Consider the following 20051-nt stretch of genomic DNA (forward strand, 5'->3'; position numbering starts at 1 on the left):
AAGAGGATAAAAAAAAAAGATGTATTTCCTATCAAACATATCAAATCATTGCTTGCACAAGCTTTTATATACATATTATAAACAAATGCCAACATACCCTTCTTTAAATCAAAAGCTGCTTGACTATCACATACAATTTGCACTGTTTCTTTTTAGTCTTTTACTCCTTTGCATCCCACAATTTTACAGAGAAACTGAAGCTATTGATGTTTCTAGAAAATATAATGCATGATTTTATACATAGTCACACAAATGGTGGTTTGTCATATATTCATGTAATGAATCTGAGCCTAAATCAAATCAGGTTGTTAATGTTGAGATTTATAACTATTGTAGTCAGTTAGTACATAGCTTAAATAAATTCAAACCATTTAATTCATAATTAGACAATAGCTATTGCATGTAAAATGCAGTCCAGACTAAGTGCTGTTTGAAACGTGATACTGGTACCACTGCAATCGATCTGTACTGTAATCTTGTTTGTAATCCTGTATATTATGGTGTAATGCACAATTTAGAAGACACTCATTCAATTGCAATAAAATAGTATTAAAAATCTGAGCAATTGCTGCAGTTCTTTTAAAAGTGATTTTTTGTATAAATAATTCCTAAGTGGAATAGTTGCTTTATTTGCTGAGTTAAGAAAATACTAAGCAGCATTTATAAAATAAAACAAAAAAAGAAAAGTTTACTTTAGCAAACTTTCTAGTCTGTTTATCTTGCTTAGGAAGTCATCAGATCTTTGTAGATAAGGAAAGGACCTACGTGATTCTTCACTACTTGGAATATGAAGCTGTTGGGGGAGGGGAGCGAGGGAGGGTCATGGAGAGACAGTTGTTTTTGCTTTTCTTTGCTTTGAGCATCTTCACATTTAGCTTTTGGGTTTTCATTCTTTTAAATTATTATGTTATGTGTCAATTTTTTAAAGGGTCATTTAGTTAATTATTAACAAGCAGGATACAAACAATACCTAGTTTAGTTTGCCAACATATTAAAAAATATGTTTAAAAACTTTACTATTTGCTTAGTGCTTTGTTATCTGTATATTTCCCTGAGCTGAAATATTCTCTAATACAAACCAGTACTAACCCCAAAAGAAAGTTATATACCTTTAGAAAATGCCTGGAAGAAATTATTTAATTAATTTAAAGAACCCAAGAAGTGGCACTTTGAAATTGTTCTATAAACACCTTGTGATGATTTCAATAATTTTTCCAAGAAAAAAAGGTAATGAATTACTTTTCCTGAAGAACATACTCTTTGTACTATAATATATTGTTGGAAGGGGCATTTGGAGCACTATTGTGCTCTTTCATAAACAAAATTCACTGGAAAAATTTACAGAAGATTCTGTCCATTGTAAAGTCCACTAAAAAGAAAAAGTTTGGCATTTTTGTTCCTCTGGATGTATTGAGTGACAGGAAAGATTCCTAGGGAATAACATTTTGGCGCCTGTGCTCTGGCTCTACCCTGGTGCTCTGATTACTGTCATTAGTAACTCCATTGTTCCTCCTCTGATTCGGATGCCACACTGGATGACTACCACCCTTCCCAAGCTTGTTCCTTTAATCTCCTTCTCATTGGTGATTTAGGGGTTCCAGAAAGCTGACCTCATTTAGCAAGCTGCTCCAGAAAAATGTGAGTAATCTAATGGACGGGAACAATTAGCCCTACTAATAACATCGCCAATGGGGCTCCATCAAGCTGTGACAGTAGCAGCAAGGAGTATTTCAACATTAAGAAAACGTTTGAGTGCACTTTATAATATATTATTTTAGCTTGTTTTCCATCAGCCTTCATCACATGACAGAAATGCTCTTAAGTTAGTCCTAACCTTATCCAAAATGCAATATCTCATTCCAAGTGAATCAGAGTTGTTTTGGAATCAAGCTGTTGCTTCCCATATCCAAGATTGCTCTCTCTGCTCTTACTTTAAGAGACATAATAATGATATGATACCTGAACTGTGCCATCCTCCCAGCCTAGGAGACCATGAAGTGAACATTCAGATCTGATGTGATCTATTCAGCAGCTCCATTTCACCTGTAATTAAAATTAGACATCTTCATGCCAACTAAACACTGTTGCTATAGTGAACAAAAGAAATAAGAGAATGACATAAGAATTAAAAGAGTTTAAAACAGCAAGTAGAGAAATCTATACTGTGGGGTATTTTTTATAAGGTAAAAATGAAGACTGCAAGTTAGGTTTGATCTGCTCCCCACCCCACTGCCTTTTTGGTTGTTTAACTTTTTTCTAAAACATAAGGATTCTTTCAGTCAGTCGAGGAGTAACTCACATGCCACCATCTTTTATTCAAAGGCAGGCACAGATGTTCCTTCTGCAGGGAAGGTTTTAATTTATGAAAATGATATTGTTTATGCATGAATGGACTGAATGCACTCTGCATAACACACAGCACTTCCATCTGATCAGAGAAATACCACAGAACCAGTGCCAATGTCAGAAACATATTCTGCAAATTTACTCACTTAAATGTTTAATGAATATTTTGGAAGACATTTCAAACCACAAGAAACCTTTTCAATGATCTTTTTTTATTTTCTTTTGGGGTTTCTAGCCATACTTAAAAGAGACTCCTGCAATTTTTATAGTAGCTTAATACCTATATTTAGCTCATAAGAAAAGAGAATGTTTTGCTAAGTGAAAAGCAACTAAAAGGAAGAAACACTGGCAAGTTTAGTTTCATTGGGAAAAATATTCCTATCAAATAAGATGCTTAGCTCTACTTATTTAATGTGAAATGTAAAAATGTTCTGAAGTTATTTCCAGAAAAAGAGCTACAATTTTAAATCAGTGAATAGTTTTAAAATTGGAGAGGGAATTTGGCTAAATATTTTAACTGGTGCATGTTTCTTTTCAAAAAGAGCACTGCATAACTTAGATAACATTTACATCGCCAATTGTATTTATACAGTATGATCTGTCTACTTTTAATCTTAAAAAGAAAATTAAAGGCAAATTAAATGAAGAATTATACTATTTTAAGAATGTTCTACTAATTTTAGGTTTATAATATGTTATAGTAAAATAACATTTGAAACAAATTTGTGTTCTAATTTATTCATCTAAAAATACTCCTTGTTTCCACATTTGAAAGTCTATAATTCTTACAAAACTAATGCATTTCTGAATGTAACTAGCAACTACTAAAATGATATATGGATCATTAGCTAACAGTTTGAACCAAGCTGTTTCAGTTCTAGAATTAAACGAGATTTAAAGTGAAAATATCTATTAAACAATTAATAAAACTGGGTTTCAAAACATAGACTGATTTTGTCCTAATGGGAATCATGAAATAGCAAAGCTATTTCTTAAACTACACTAAAGTCTCCTGCCCTCTCTTTTCCTCTCCCTCCACCATCACTTATCTCCTGGAAACAATCTAAATAAAATTTTTAATTCCAGGGTCTGATAAAGAATAAAAGAGCCAGTGCAACATCTTGTGGAACACCAGGGCTGAGAACTCCTGTTACCATCGCACAGAGGCGTTCTGGCGTCAGATGCACAGTGATTTGTTTGGTGGCAGAATCATTGGCTCCTGGCCAGGCATTATGTTTCAGAGGACACTATTGTCAAGAACCATTCAACTAGAAAGCTGCACTGTATGCACTCAAAGTTGAGATCATCTGCCTTCCTATGTCAAAAAGAATTCTGTGCTGGCAATTGACTCAGGGACTCTCTTCACACACACTAACGCTTGGTCCAATGGCTCTGATGGAATTAGCTGTGTAACCTAACTAGTGGCATCAGCAAGACAAGGCCACAGCCTCTGGGGACTTCTGTTTAAATTGCTAATTTTAAAATATCTTAAGATGCACAGTATTATGTTAATGCTGGACTAGATCTTCAGATACATTAAATGTGGATTTGGTCATCTGGACATGATCATGCTGTTTGCCCAGCTAATCCAGAGGTAGATGGATAGTGACAATAACTATCTACAGATCAGTAGGTATGGAGCAATCCAAAGGGATGGGTCTGATTGTGAAATGACATCTAGAAATTAGAGAATAAGTTAAATCTCATATATGAGGTGATTCGGTAACTTACTTTGCTGTTAACAAGATTAAAATCTAACCCTGCTCTAGGCTTTGATGTCTTGAGGACAGCCAGCCAGAAAGATGCTCAGTAGGCTTCATATACTTACTAGGTCAGTGTTAAGCGCTTTCCATTCACTCACACATTTCATCATCAAAGCAGCCCTGTTCCTTATTTTACTGATGGAGAAACTGCAGGAAGCTGGAAACTTGCATTACAGGTTTCCTTTCTTCATTCAGGTACTAGTTCAAATGCCACTTCCTCCAAGAAGCCTTTCCTGATCCTTTATCTTAAGCAGCAACCACCCACCTGGCTGGCATGGCTCAGTAGTTCTACCCTGTCCCCGGGGGTCATGGTTAAATTCCCTGTTAGGGCTAGATCCCCAGTGTGGGGACTGCAGGAGGCAGCCATTCAATGATTAACTCTTATCATTAATGTTTCTATCTCTCCCTCTCCCTTCCTCTCTGAAATCAATAAACATATATGTAAAATAAATAAAAAATAAAGTAGCAACTACCTTCAACCCCACTAAATTCATTATTATAGCAGAGCATTTGTTTATCTGATGTTATCTTGCTTATTTATCTGTTTAGTTTATTTTTAAATGATCTCTCTCCGTAGTAGAATGTGGGCTTCGCCAGAACAGGAACCTTGTCTCTTGTTTGTTGCTGTTTCTCTGGTGCTTAGAAGACCTAGGAGATCCTCAATAAATATTACCATCCTAAGGGAATCAAACAGCACTGATGCAAAAGCTTGTTGCCTTAACCACTATGTTACAATCAGGTTAGCTGAGAATGGAGAGGGCCATAAATGATTCTTAACCCAGTGAAAGTTATAAGCATTAGTTCTATTAAAAAAAAGAACAAGTGAAACATTGCCTATTGCACAGCATGACGCCAAACTCCCCTCCTCCCACTTCTTTGGAGGATTAGGAATGGGTAATCAGTAATCTTTTTTTTTTTTTTTAATATTTTTATTGGTTTCAGAGAGGAAGGGAGGAGAGATAGAAACATCAGTGATGAGAGAGAATCATTGATTGGCTGCCTCCTGCAAGCCCCACGCTGGAGATCAGGTCCACAACCCAAGCACATGCCCTGACTGGGAATTCAACTGTGACCTCTTGGTTCATAGGTTGATGCTCAACTACTGAGCCATGCTGGCCAGGCAGTAATCTTTTGTTTTTATTGATATCAATAGGTTAAATATAATTTGCAACTGGAATAAAAGAGAACTAATATATTTTTAGCTCTTCCCAAAACATATATATTTTTTGTTACATTCATTAAGAACTTGAGTTCACGTTACTTTTTTTTATTCTGTTCACCATTCTTCTAGCAATTGTTCTTGTCCTATTATTATTGTTATGTAAAATTGTCCCAAACTTTCTTATCAACATTGAAGAGCTTAGATTACAGCAGATCAGAATCTAACCCATAAGCACTAAGTTCTCCAGCAAGGAATTTGGGGATTTGAATAGCATTCAACGAGTTTAAAAGCAAAAATAGGCTATCTATAGGCAGGTGAGTACTGCAATGGAAATCCACAGTGTAAAAGAGAGTACTTCATAGTCTTCTTCCAAAGTATCAGTTAGACCAGAAAAGTGGTAAGTTTATAGGAAATATGATATTCTTTGTGAATACAACACAATTAAAGAACGTGGAGTCATTTTTAACAACATCAGGTATTCACTTTTAGCACTACCCAGAAATTATGATGAGATCTCCTTAGGGAACAGAACATAGAAGGATCAATATTCTTGGAAGAGGATGTAGTATAAAATCACTGTAAGCTGAAGAATGACCAATGTTCCTTATAATAGTCATATTTATACACAGTATGTGCTATTGGTTGAGATAAATGCAGCGGAATTACTTAACCTATAATTTTTACTTTAAAATGTTCACTGTATAAACTTAGCACATCAATAATTCTTCTTCAATGTTCTCTCTCCCTGATGTCAGTTAGGAGATCATCCTCACTTCCAGTGACGTCAATGAGGGGGATTACAAAGCTTGAGAGAACTGTTAATTCCTTATCACTGGTATCATCAACAATTGTAGGGTGGCAGGGAATTACACATGTATTATCTGTGGTTGGTTACAGGTACATGACCAACTAATGTTCACATCATGGCAGAGCGGGTAACACCGCATTCTAAAAAGGAGACTCGGGGTGATGTCCCTTGTCATTGTTAACAGATGACTGAGTAAGCTTTCCTCCAACCAATGGTTACATACACCACAAACAATAAATAAACAACAGTGACATGCATGTAAATTTAACTAGAATCTAAGTAGGAATTTCTTAGTTAATAGAGGCAAGGCTACTGATTTACATATTTTTAAATCCCAACATGAGATTTTTGGATACAGACAATATATTTTAATGTTTCCTCAATACCACTGGCATATTAAAAATGTTAAGAGGTATTTTGCTTCCAAGGTTTCATTTTGCCTTATTAACTAATAATGCATTTATCTAACTTAAAATATCAAAGAAAAATATGCTATATTGAGTTGCTCCTGAAAATTCACAGTCAGTCAGACCCTCAGAATGGGCTCTTATTTGGAAATAGTGTTCAAATAATACATCTTAAGGTGTACATTAAGATGGGGTCACACTGGACTAAAAAGATCCTTATCAGAAGACTGATGTCCTTACAAGGAGAGGACAGGACAGACACACAGCACACTGGGAGAATGGAGACATAGGCAGAGATTGGAGTGATATGTATGTATGCCAAGAGACTGCAAGAGTTGGCAACAACCACCAGAAGCTAGGAAAGAGACATGGAACAGATTTTCCCTTTGAATCCCCAAGAAGGAACCAACTCTACAGACACCTTGATTTCGGACTTGTGGTCTCCAGAACTGTGACAATACGTTTCTGTTTTTTAAGCCACCCAGTGTGGTAATTGGTCATGGCAGTCCTGGGGCACTAACACATATGTTGAAGTCTACAATGGATTGATATGGTAAATATACACAAATATAGGAGAGTTCATTTAAATTCTCCTGAAAATATTACCATGAAGTTTTAGTGACATAATATATAACTACCAGTGCATTGTAGTTAGTGCCAGCTTTGTTTTTCTTTTTTTAATCCTGACCCCAGAATATGTTTATTGATGAAAGAGAGAGAGAGAGACTGATGATGAGTTGCCTCCCATAGGCACCCTGACTCGGAACAGAACTCACAACATAGGTATGTGCCCCAACTGGGAACCGAATTGCAACTATTTTAGTGTTGGGATGACGTTCCAACCAACCAAGCCAACTGGCCAGAGCCCAGTTTTGATATTTGAACAAGCTTATAAATAATAGCTTTTTATTAATCACTTGAATTATGTAAAAGTTTTATTGGTTTTTATTCATGTAAATTAACTAAACTGATTCAGGGACATGTGAATGCATCCACCGAATAAACCAACAATTTTCAACCTTTTTCATCTCAAGGCACACTTAAACTAATTGCTAAAACTCTGCTATATATATATATGCCAATCTGAGAAAAAAATAGGTATAATTTTGATTCATTCACACTGGATGGCTATTGTTGTCTTATCTGTTGTCACTTCTTAAATTGGACAATATAAGGGATAAGAAGCCTGTGCTCCTGGCTAAATAGTCAGGTACTGCACGTTTAAAAAATTCTTGTGGCACTCAGGTTGAAATAGTCATAATAAACTAAGGGTGATTTTGTCTAAAAGCCTTCTCCTATATTTTATAAAGAGCATAATATAAAAACTACTATTTATTCTTCAGATGAAAAATGCCATATTTATTCTATTTGTGGGGAAGCATATGTACTAATAAATAGATCTCTGAAAAAACAGGTATTGCTTGTTTTCCCTGGTTTCACAAACACTCATTTAACACACCATTTTTTAATGTGTAAAATTACATAACTTTATTTTTTAATGATTGTGGCCCAAATGAATTTAAGTGCAATGAATTCTAAAAGCTCTATTTCAGGTTATGTAGGGCCTTGAACCAGTAGTCTCCTTTATGAACTTAAAACACAAAGGCTAAAACTGCAATCTTACTTATCTATGGCTGTACAGCTGATGACATAACTGGGTTGATTGCTCAGAAATACCAGTTAGTGGTTATTTCTTCTGAAGGTATTCAATTAATCAGGAGTTTTAGTTCAACTAGATCTGGGCACTATTGTGTGGATGTGTGTGTAGACACTCTGGGGAGGGGATACCATGCTCAGAGCTCCGGCAGCCACCTGGGAGCCAGGGTGGTGTCCTTGTTGATACCTGGACCCCGTGGAGTAGAAAGCCCCTGAGTTTTCAATGACCACCCCCGGAACAGCCTGACTCTGGGCCTCTGTTTATGTGAAAAGTCAAATCTTATTTCAAAACCACGTTTAGCTTGATGTCCTGTTATTTGTACATTATTGACAAGTAAACAAGCCTTGTGGTACAAAGGAAGAATGAAGAGGAAAGAATACTCACTGATGGTAAGAGTTGTTTTTATTGTCAAAATCCATGGAATTATCTGTTGTGCTTGTCTAAAATACACATTTCTAGGAATAGTTCAGCTATGGATTCAAAATCTGAGAGCATCAGGGAGGGGTACAGACCCTGACTTTTCATTTAGAACAAACTGAGCATACTTAAGCACATCCAAGTTTGAAAGGAGCAGGAGGCTGTGTCAGAAAGAGTGCTTATTTGAGTTGAAGCATTCAAGAAGTCTATGAGGTCCAGAGGATATGATTATAGGAGCTGGCAATGGAGGGTACCACAGATAATTGGGATGAAGCTGTCATGGAAATTTGAGACCCGGGCACTATAAAGGACACCAAAGTGCTCCAAATGGTAACAGAAAATGATGTAAAAGTAGAAAACAGTGAACCTAGTACCAAACTCTTTGATGTCTATGGGCAAGAGGCCTGAAAGCAATGGGCTATTTTCAATAGTGAGAAGGGACATTGCCTTCTCTGTGTCATGCCTTTTTCATAGCTGTAATAGTGTGCGCTATAGGAAATGAGAGTAGATTTCTGATTTAAATTTTCTATTTGTGTATCTGGTTATACCTGATTTAAGATTTTACATCATGGCATTGCTAGTAGTTACTATGAGAGTCTCAAACTATTTGGTGGAAATACATTTCAAATAGTTTGTTCCAAGTTTATAAACATCAAGACCTACCTGAAAGGGGATCTTAAAAACTTGAGGGGAAGGGAAGAAGGGCCTATTCTCCTTTTCTGTGTTATTCATTGTTATTGCTTTCTGGGGAGCTAGAGATCATTGTCATCACATACTCAGGGGAGAAGTGTCCTGGAACACAGAGTTTCTAGAGTTTTAAACAGAGCTTAGATTTGAGTGTGAAAAACTGGCACATGAAGAAAATGTGATATTCTGACTTGGTGGGACTTTAAAATTTCTTCTATCTTCTCTGTATTTCTTGTAAGGACATATGGTTCTCCACCTTTTAGGTAGAGGAGCCAGAGTAGCAAGAACACTGACAAAATCTCCACTCACCATGTGAGGACAGCCATCCCCTTGACACACTGATGATGTGCCCATTTAGCGTCAGAAATGACTGAGAGATGGCTGTAATCAAAGATCACTTCACCCAAAATGTAGATTGACATGAAGAAATGAAATGTCATGAATTTTTTCTCACCCATGAGATATAACATGAACAACATCAGAAATTAATACAGGAACTCAATTTAAAAAGTTGTTCATTCATGCATTTGACAAACCCATTTATTGAGCATCTATTTTGCTAAAATCACTGTTTAGCACCATAGGTAGAGCCATAAACAAGCAGATTAGGTCACTGTTATTGTTGAGGTACCCATCTAATGGGAGAAGAGAGACAGACAAGAAATAAGTAAACAAATCAACTATAAACTTTTAGATAGTGGGGAGTGTAATAAAGAAAGTAACATTGAGTAGGGGTCAACTCTTGACTGGCCAGGAAAGATTTTCTGGGAAAGTGACATCAAGTTGATCTGGGCCCCATGCAAAGCCATACCATGATGACAATGGTTTTAGGCCAAGTAAACAACAACAGCAGAGGCCCTCACAACAAATGAACTTTGTTTATTTGAGGAATGACAAGGCCAGTGTGGTTAGACCTAAATATAATAAGAATAGAAGAAAAAGGATAGGAGATGGGGTTTGAGCAGGTGGTAGAGTCAGATCACATGGGCTCTCATAGGTCAGGGTGGGAGTTTGGGTTTCATCCTACCTGTACTGAGCAGTCCTTAATGAAAAATATTCTGTAAAGTAAGCTGAAGTTTGAAAAATAATTATGTTGATGGTAACCTGATAACATAGGCACTCAATCAGTTGTCACATAAACTCCAAATGTTGAAGCCAGTAGAGACTTTGAGAGATCAAAGGGAGTGACATAGAATTACCCACTGGCCAAAGCTCAGGCATCAGACTTCCTTGTCCCCTGCCCTTGAAGCAGGAGGTCTGAATGCCTCTGTTGGCTGTGATTTTACCAGCCTCCATCTGAGAGGAGTTGAGAGGAGATGATCTCAAATTCAGGAGACTATACCATCAGAGCTCCATACCTGGGATTTGCCCAGGTACTTACTGGCCTCCAGAAAAGAATCTTAATAGCAGAGTTTTTTTTTTCCCAAGGTCTGCTCAGATGTAGATTTCTAAAACAAACAAACAAAAAAAGTAAAAAAAAAAAAACAGGGATGGAGACTGTGTTTCTAAACCTAGCCAAATGACTTCCAAAGGGAAAGCAGCTATGTTGCTTTTAAGAACGGACAGGTTATTGTTTAATGCTCTGGAAACAAACACCCAAGCTTCAGCTGAAGCAGGGACAGCGATGTTCAGGAAGCTTCCGGGACATTTTAACAGAGCGATTTTCAGGCATTAATGTATTAGATATACGAGTCACTATGGGCAGGTGATCCTCAGGAACTGATGCCTCTGTGGATAGAGCCTGAGGACAGAGCCTCAGGGCCCTGCAACCTTTAGAGCCTGGAAGAGGACAGCTCATCAAACACAGAGAATGGAGCAACACCATGACTCTGGTCCTCAAGAAATGCAAAGCCTGTGTTTCTGACCTTCTGACCTGACTGAATTTTTCTAAAAGGTCCTAAGAAGTAGCCACCCTGTTGGCCCGTTGGCCAGGGCTCCCAGTGAGCGGCTAAAGGGCCAGGGAGCTCTAATTGTGCTGACTGCCCGACAGCTGTGACTGCAAGACGCTGACTCCAGAGCTGCGACTGCTTCTGCAGAGGCACCAGCCTGCCCCACGGATGCCTCCTCCCTGGGCAACCTGAAGCCGGCGTGGGGTTAGCAGCAGCTGCGCTTCTGCTCCAAGAAACAGCTCGCTGTAATCAGATCAATCCGAGGCTCTTCCCCGCTTTGCCTGGAAGCCGGGTGTTTGTTTTCAGAGCATTGAACAGCGAGAGTCCTGGCTTAACTGGCACACAGGTGTTTTATGTCTGAGAGGGATTTGGCTGGGCCACCAGACAGTCTACCGCCCTGGTTTTTTGAAATCCAAGTTTGAGCAGAGAACCTTGAGTCACTCCTGCTACCATAACTTTTCAGTGTGACCAGAGACGAGGCTGTCCTTGGTTAGGCACCGGCACACCGGAATTAGACTTACAATTCTATTGATTTAATTTCCTCTTCAACTCCCTGACCCCTAACTTTTTTTCAATAGTTATTCTGACCTTATGAAACACCTGCTGATTCCCCCCACTCTGCCCCCGCCCCCATTATTACACTGCTTAGAGCAGCTTTCCTCAGCCCCGAACATTGGAATCACCTGGGGAGCTTTTAAAACTCCTGAACTCTGGTCCCATCCCCAGAGATTCTAATTCAATCGTCTTTAAGTGCGGCCTGGGCACCTGGGTTTTAAAAAATCTTCCCAGGAAACCCATGTGCAGCCATCACTGCGGACCGCGGGGGCCCCCAGGCTCCCCGCGAGTTCCAAATCAACTATCAGCTAAGGCCAGGCATCGCAGCCACCAGGAGAACTCGAAGGGCGAGTCCCAGGCCCAGGCTCTCCCCAGTGCAGGTAACACTACATGGCAGCAGAGGCCTCCGGGAGCGCAAGTCCTGCTGCTAGTCGTCTCTCTCCAGGGAGGGAGTGCCAGAGGCGGGCAAGGGCAGAGGTATCTTGGGGCAGGGAGGCACCTTCCTTTAACACTAAATCTGCCTATATGCAAACCAAGGACTTATCTCTGACTTCCTCTCAGGGCTTTTGGGAATCGAGCCCGTGCTCATTCTACACCAGCTGCATAAAGATCAGCTAATTATGGAGGGCGTGCGCGCGGGCTTACAAAGGGCGACCTCTGCTCCCCGGGAGAGGCCTCTGCAAGGGAAGGGGAGGCCGGGGGCGGGGGTGGGGGTATGCCCTTGCAACTCAAAGTGTGTTCCGCGGCTCAGCGGCGTCAGCAAAGCCGGGGAGCGTCCCAAAAATACAGTGCTTTGGGTCTCCACCCAGACCGATTCAAGAAGAATCTGCATTTCAACAGGATGCCCACGAGGGTGAGTATGAAAGTCTACAGCCAAAGTTTGAGGAGCGCGGATGTATTCAGCTGCGGGCAACGCCACGCGCTACATTGCATTGAATAGTAGGGCCTGGATGGAGAGAGCACTTACTCCTCTTCGCGCACCTGCCTTTTTTTGTCTGTTTGTCTGGTTTTGTGCACCTTGAGCGGCAGAGACTAGAGGCCTGCGGGCTACGGTGCTGCACTGGGTCGGGCGGCCCCGCCTGCCCGCCCCGCCCCCTCCTGGGTCTCAGCCCCGCGTGCGGTTGCTGTGGCAGCGCGGGACGCGGCTAAAGTGGCGACTGCCGGGCTTCCACCTTCTCCTCCTTCTCCAAATCGCCCTCCTCCACGACCCCGGGCCCCCAGCCCAGCCCGCGGCTCCGCCATGTCCCGGGGGAGGCGCGGCAGCCGCGTGAGCGCCCTGGAGGGCGGCGGGGAGGAAGAGGCGGCGGCGGCCGCGGTGCCCTCGGTGCCTTGGGCGGTCCCGCAGCAGCCGGCGGCGGCGGCCGAGCAGGTTCTGCTCCGGGGCATCTTCGAGATCGGGAGGAGCAGCTGCGACGTGGTGCTGAGCGAGCGGGCTCTGAGGTGGCGGCCCATTCAGCCCGAGCGCCCCGGGGGTGAGTGTGCGGGTCCGAGCCTTCGCCTCCTACTGCTGCCCCCTCCCCTTCCTCCCCCTCCTCCCCCCCCCCCCCCCTTCCTTGCACACGCCGCCCGGGCGCTGCCTCTCCTCCTCCCTAAGCTCCTCCTCCGCCCCGCGGGCTGCGGCGTCCTCCCAGCCAGTTGGGGGGAACCCGAGCCATTCCCTGGGCCTGGGCTACTGGCCGCCTCCTGCCGGGCTTTCCCCTGGGGGTGCACTCCCCGGCCAGCGTCACACGCAGCTTCTGCTCGGCGCCGAAGAGGAAAGAACGGATCCCCCAGGGCAAAGGGGTGGTGGTTTCTAAGGCGGGAAGGTCAGTCCTCCCCGCGCAGGCGATGAAGTTTTAGTGTCTGTTTCTGGCCGCGCTCTGCAAGTGTGAGCCGTTTCCGGGCGTCCCTCCACGCGGGTTTGAGCGCAACGGTCCCCTTGCTGACTTCCGAGAGTTTGGCCTCGGGCTTTGGAGTCTCTGGACTTTTCCATCCTTCACATCCCTCTGCCAAAGTCTAGAGTCCAGCCTTCTTTGGGCTCAGTCTGGAAACTTTTGACTTTTAAGGCTCCCTTTAGAATCATCAGCATGCTGTGTACTTGCATTTGACTTTTATTGACTCGAAACTTGAGCTATTTAGAACGTGTTATAATGCTGTATTTTGCAAAAGAAATATTTCAAGTCTGAGTCTAGAGATGGTTTAGAGAAAACCCTCGGGATGTGGTACAGCCTCTTCTAGTTAAACACAAACGTATGAAATTATAAATGGCCTCCCCTGTTGGAAAACAAGACACAGTGTACTATTTATATTACAGAGTAGAAAAACAACACTATTTAAAAATTTCATGCACAAAAGTCTAACCAAATGAAGTGGCTGAGCTAGGGACCTAGCACTGGTCCTGAGTGTGAATTCAGCTTCTGTATAAGCCAGCGATTCTCAACCTGTGGGTCGCGGCCCCTTTGGGGTCAAACGACCCTTTCACAGGGGTCGCCTAAATACATCCTGCATATCAGATATTTACACTACGATGCATAACAGTAGCAACATTACAGTTATGAAGGAGCAACGAAAATAATTTTACGGTTGGAGGTCACCACAACATGAGGAACTGTATTAAAGGGTCCTGGCATTAGGGAGGTTGAGAACCACTGGCCATGCTCACGCCACTAAAACCACCTAGACCTTAATTTAAATGTTTTCCGGTGTGTTGAACACCCAGGTCGAATATCTTCTTGCACTTTTGAGTTAAAATCTAGTATGGACAGAATCGTTCTGCTTAGTTTTCAAGTCAGTTTGAATTTGGGGGATACAGAAGTTCATAATTAGAGTTTAGGTTAGTCTACAAGAGCCACTTGAAACTACAATGAAGCTGAAATTTGATAGAATTAAAATGAAAGATGCAACGAGTTGTACAAATTAATTTTTCAATTCTGGTAAACAAAGAGGCAAATAATGACGTGAAAAAGAAATGTTATTTTCTATTGAGTGGTGATTGAAGAAAAGTAGGCTTAATTAGCATTACTGTTGGTAGCATTTAAAAAGGCATCTTGACAGTTACAACTCTAAAGGTTGCAACTCTTTTTAAAAAATATATATTTCTTTATTGATTTCAGAGAGGAAGGAAGAGGGAGAGAGAGATAGAAACATCAGTGATGAGAGAGAATCATTGATTGGCTGCCTCCTGCATGCCCCGCATTGGGGATGGAGCCCGCAACCCAGGCATGTGCCCCTGGCTGGAATCAAACCCGGGACCCTTCAGTCCGAAGGCTGACACTCTATCCACTGAGCCACACCACCCAGGGCTCTTTTTTGCTTACTTTGGCCCTAAAACCCTCTGGTTTTCTTTTCCTTCATCTAGATGTCCCACTTTTTCTTTGTAACTAACACCTGGTATGCAGAACACATTGGGCCCCTAAATTCGAAGGTACAGAAGCACCTTAGTATTTCTTTTTTTTTTTTCATTTATATATATTTTATTGATTTTTTTACAGAGAAGAAGGGAGAGGGATAGAGTTAGAAACATCGATGAGAGAGATCCATCAGCTGCCCCCTGCACGCCCCCTACTGGGGATGTGCCCGCAACCAAGGTACATGCCCTTAACCAAAATCGAACCTGGGACCCTTCAGTCTGCAGGCTGAGGCTCTATCCACTGAGCCAAACCGTTCAGCAGTATTTCTATTTATAGGAGAAACCAAGAGATGCTCTACTTAGTAACATAAGATTGGGAAAAGAAAAGGAGGTATTAAGAGATGTTTAATATGAGAAATAGTGCCTGATGTGGAATTAGTTTACTACATGTGACTAAGCAAAGGACACATGAAATCGGTCCAGAAACTGGAGGAAAAACTACATAAGGTTACTGTACTTGTGAGGACGTGGTGTGGGAGGGTGAAGGGGGGGTGCCCATGTCCATTCCAAGTTGGCTAGTGACTGGCCGTTCCAGGAAAGGGTGCGGGCGGGGTCACTGAGCATTATTAGATCACACATCAGAGCTGTTTTCTGAGATCACTGTTTTTAAACCTCATGGTACCTTAGTAGTTGTTTTTATCAATAGACTATTTTTAGAGCAGTTTTAGGTTCACAGCAAAATTGGGCAACAATTTACCTCTGCTTCCGTCCCCTACACACACAGCCTGCCCTGTTCCCGGTGCTTCCCGCCAGAGGTTTGGATATCACACATGATGAATTTACACTGATGCATCATCACCGCCGCCGAGTTTATAGACATTACATTTCACTTTTTAAAATCCTCACCTGAGGACTTTCCATGGATTTTTAGAAAGAGTTGAAGAGAAGAGAGAGAGAGAGAGAGAGAGAGAGAGAGAGAAACATTGATGTGAGAGAGAGAGAGACATCAATTGGTTCCTCCTGCAGGAGCCCGACCGGGGCCTGGGATGGAACTTGATTGGGATTCAAACCTGAGAACCTTTGGTGGGCGGGTCGATGCTCTAACCACTTGGCAAAACCGTACAGGGCACTGTACTTCTTTTCGTTGAGTTCAAGGGTGACTTGGAATAAGGGCTGTGTTGCCCATCCCCATAGAAGTGAGGACTGTTAAGGACAGCCTGTAAGTCAAGATGGGAGGTATAAAAGCCATTTTTCTTGTGGAATATGTTTTTTCATGTTAATTTAAAGAAATTACCAAGTTAGCTGTCTGTGAGCTCGCAGGAAGCGACATCCTAAAGAAATGGAAGAGGGATCAGGCTAGCTCTTTGAGTCCAAATGAGAAAGGTAGGCAAGACTGGATGCTGAGCCCTGCCCAGGCAGAGCTGGTCAGGAGTAATGCCACCCTGTGGGAAGCCCTCAAAAGAGTGCCCGGGACTGGGCGTAAGGTGTCAAACATTGAGAAGAGAGCTCAGAAAGGGAACAGGAGTGGATGCCACAGACCAGTTTGCCTAGTTTATAATTTAACCCTCGGCTTGTGCTGTCACTGAATCAGATCTTTTCAGTGTTAAATCATTTCAGAGCATCACCGATTGCTTGTTGGCATTATTCCAAATCTCAGCCAAGGACAAACTTCTAGGAGCATGTGCTTACCAAGTGGTAAGCTTCTACCTGAAATGTTAGATTGAAATAGAAAAATACAGGATTTTTGTGCCTCCCCAAAGCAGAATCTGGATTATAATGTTCTTATCTGTTTCCCGCAAAACTACTGATGGGGAGAGTTAGTAATGGGTAGGACTGGACTATATTAAACTCATATTTTTGTACATTTAAGAATGGTCAATTTTAGGGATCTCTGACAGGAATGCCAAATGCCCTCCCCCCTCCCCTCTTTCTCTCTCCTATCTCACACTGGGAACTTTGTCATTCACTAATGGAAAGCACCCTAAAGTAGACCCTGAAGCACTGTAGGGTCTTTCTAGGCGTCCTCCTCCAGCCCTCTGTAATGTGCTCTCACCTGTGGTGTAGGAGAGGTTTCAGGAGTGGGCGCCAAAGGACCCGCGGTTTTGTCTCCGCACTCGCAGGGGCGTGACTGACTTTGGGCAAGTCGTTTACCATCTCTGAGTTACGGTTTCTTCACCTGCAAAATGAGGCATTTGTATGATGTGGTCTCCAAGAAGCATCAGCTCTGAAGTTGCATTGTAAAGAGAACCCCGTTTGTATAGACGTGAAGTGTTAGGATGGATAGCTTCCTAGATTAAGGAAGCCTGAGTCGGGTTTGCGTGATCAGTGGGGCCCACCGTCTGCTGTGTGTGGAAGAGTGATGCATTTTACAGCCGGAGCTTCGCAGCCCTAATGAATTTCTAATTAGAAGACCCAAGCCCCTTGCTCCCCTTCCCCAGCTCCGGGCATAACGGTGAGAGTGAGCCATCGCCTCAGTACAGGTCCTGTCTTTGGCAAGGAAGAAACCTTTATCTACAGACAGGTGTCGGTCAAGGCCAGACATAAGCAGATTTTTCATAGTGGACAGAGGGACTAGCTTATCCTTTCTTGCTGCTATTTCATTTCCTGTACCCTCTCATCAGATCTCAGAGTAAGGCTTTTATGTTTGCCTAGCATTTGAATGTAATGTTTTAAATATTTCTAAAAATAAAATGTGGGTTTCAAATCTTAACTATGGTTTTAAGTCTCTCTTTTTCGGAGACTTACTACCTCAGGTTACACAATTTCACCTTATTTTTTTTCCAAAGGGTTATTCCTGCCACGACGCTGAGCCCAGCTGCCTTAGAGCAGCAGCTAGACACTCTGAGGGAGCTGCACTGCAGAAGGAGGTCTCGGCAGTGTTTCTTTGAGAAGAGAGTTAGATTGGTTCTCTTGTGCTTTAAGTTTATATAAACATTTATTTGCTGGAAACTTAGCAACGTGAAAGACGATGTGGAAAAATGTGAAAATGAGAAAAGCAATCAATTTTACAACAACAAGAGTTAGTGATTATGTGGGACTTAGCAGAGCTGGGTGCATTCTAAGCACTAATCTGCCTAAGCTGTTGGGGAACAGATGTACGTGAAACAGATCCAGTCGTCTGTTGTGTACATCCAAAGTGAGACATCTGTCAGCGGGCCGTGTGGTCAGAAATAATGGAAGCAGGGGTTAAACCCCAAAATGACCTATTACTCACGTGAATTATTGAAGGACTAATTACTCAGTAAAACATGATGCTTTGATTCACTGTGCTACATATTAAGAATAAAACAATTTTAAAACTTGGTAGTATGTTTCTAAGCTGTCAAATTGGAAGGAATTTGAAAAAGATGGTTGTGAAAAATCAAGCTTACCAAGTAACTGAATGTTCTGCATATGAAGTTTTAAAATTTATTTAAATGCTTTGACAGGTCTGTTAGCCTGTTGTATACCTACCAGAGGTCCGGTGCACAGATTCGTGCACTGGTAGGGTTCCTTGGCATGGCCTGTGGGGATCGGCCAAAACTGGCAGTCCATGCCGCCTGCTGTTCCTGCCTGCCGTTCCTGCTCATCCTGGCCCTGCTGCGCCTGCCACAGGCTCTCGCCCAGTCAGTCCCAATGGGGAGAGGCTCGTGCCACCACCACAGCAGCGGTGCTCCTCAGCTGTGAGTCCAGCATCTAGAGCCCATCAGTCAGCTGAGCGGCGCTCCCACTGTGGGAGCACACTCACCACCAGGGGGCAGCTCCTGCTCTGAGTGTCTGCCCCCTGGTGGTCAGTGCGCATCATAGCGACTGGTTGATCGGTTGTTCGGTCCCTTAAGCTTTTATATGTATAGATTGTGTAAATCTCATCTTGTATAAATATTAGCTTTTTATTAAAGTAAAATTGGTCCATGTGGAACAACGACTGTGGAATGAATCTCCACAGCATGACTGGATGAACGTTCTGCGATGGTGGAACGCTCTGTGTCTGAATGTTGGAAACCATTGCCGTCAGCCACATGTGGCTATCAAGCACCTGACATGTGGCTAGTGTGACTGAGGAACTGAATTTTAATTTTATTTAACTTTAATTTAAATTCAGTAGCCACATTGTAGCCAGTGGTAACTACAGCTTTAAAGAATGGAGAGTTGAAAATGTTCGTTTCCTTTATCCCAGGGAATTTAATCTTTATTTTAAAAGATATATAAAAAAATTTTAAATCTCTATTTCTATGGAAAGGTGCAGTTTTCAAATAATTAACCTCAACATAGAACTTATCTGCTCATACAATCTGAGCTGCTGATTTAAAGGTAAAACTGATGAGTCCAGAAAATGGAGTTTGAAGGAAATTAAATCTTACACTCACTGTTTGCATGCAAACCAGAAGTTGAGGACCCTAACTTAGTGTAATGGAAGACTGAACCCAGAGGCAGGGAGGCAGGCAAAACCCTTTAACATACTCTGTAAATACAAAAAAAATGCTTTATTTGTAATTGTGAATTAATTGGCTAACAGTAAAATTGTTAAAAGTCATCATACTATTCTTCATGGTCACCATGATTTATTATTTAAACTGAAATTTGGTAAACTTAGTTTCTTTTTTTATTTTTTATTCTTTATCGTTTAAAGCAGTGGTCGGCAAACTGCGGCCCGTTGAGTGTGGCTCTTCCACAAAATACCACGTGCGGGCGCGCACGTACAGTGTGATTGAAACTTCGTGTCCACACCCAAGGGGCCAAAGAGCAGCATGTGGCTCGCGAGCCGCAGTTTGCCGACCACTGGTTTAAAGTATTACATATAGTATTACATATGTCTCCTTTTTCCCCCATTGACCTCCCCCCCGGCCACCCTCCACCCCCCAGCACATGCCCTCACCCCCCTAGTGTCTGTGTCCATTGGTTATGCTTATATGCATGCATACAAGTCCTTTAGTTGATCTCTTACCCTCCCCCCCTTCCTACCCTCCCCTGCCTTCCCTCTGAAGACTTAGTTTCTTAGTGTAGGATTAGTATAGTCAATATGATAACTGTCCTAGCCTATGCACCCTGACCC

The 20051-nt window shown here is 42.0% G+C and overlaps 1 protein-coding gene across 3 annotated transcripts in view; it reads left to right on the forward strand.

Moving 5' to 3' along the window:
• Positions 1–12931: 12931 nt before the first annotated feature.
• The window catches only part of CERKL (CERK like autophagy regulator), a gene marked incomplete at its 5' end in the record, with an annotated part of 94795 nt that continues 87675 nt past the window's right edge, over positions 12932–20051 (forward strand). For all 3 annotated transcript variants that reach the window (XM_081095439.1, XM_081095437.1, XM_081095438.1), the window contains one exon: positions 12932–13163. In XM_081095439.1, the coding sequence (XP_080951565.1) occupies positions 12932–13163 (232 nt within the window). The remainder of the gene's footprint in view (positions 13164–20051) is intronic.

This window comes from Myotis nattereri (assembly GCF_964212035.1).
Source record: "Myotis nattereri genome assembly, chromosome: 7".
NCBI lineage: Eukaryota > Metazoa > Chordata > Mammalia > Chiroptera > Vespertilionidae > Myotis > Myotis nattereri.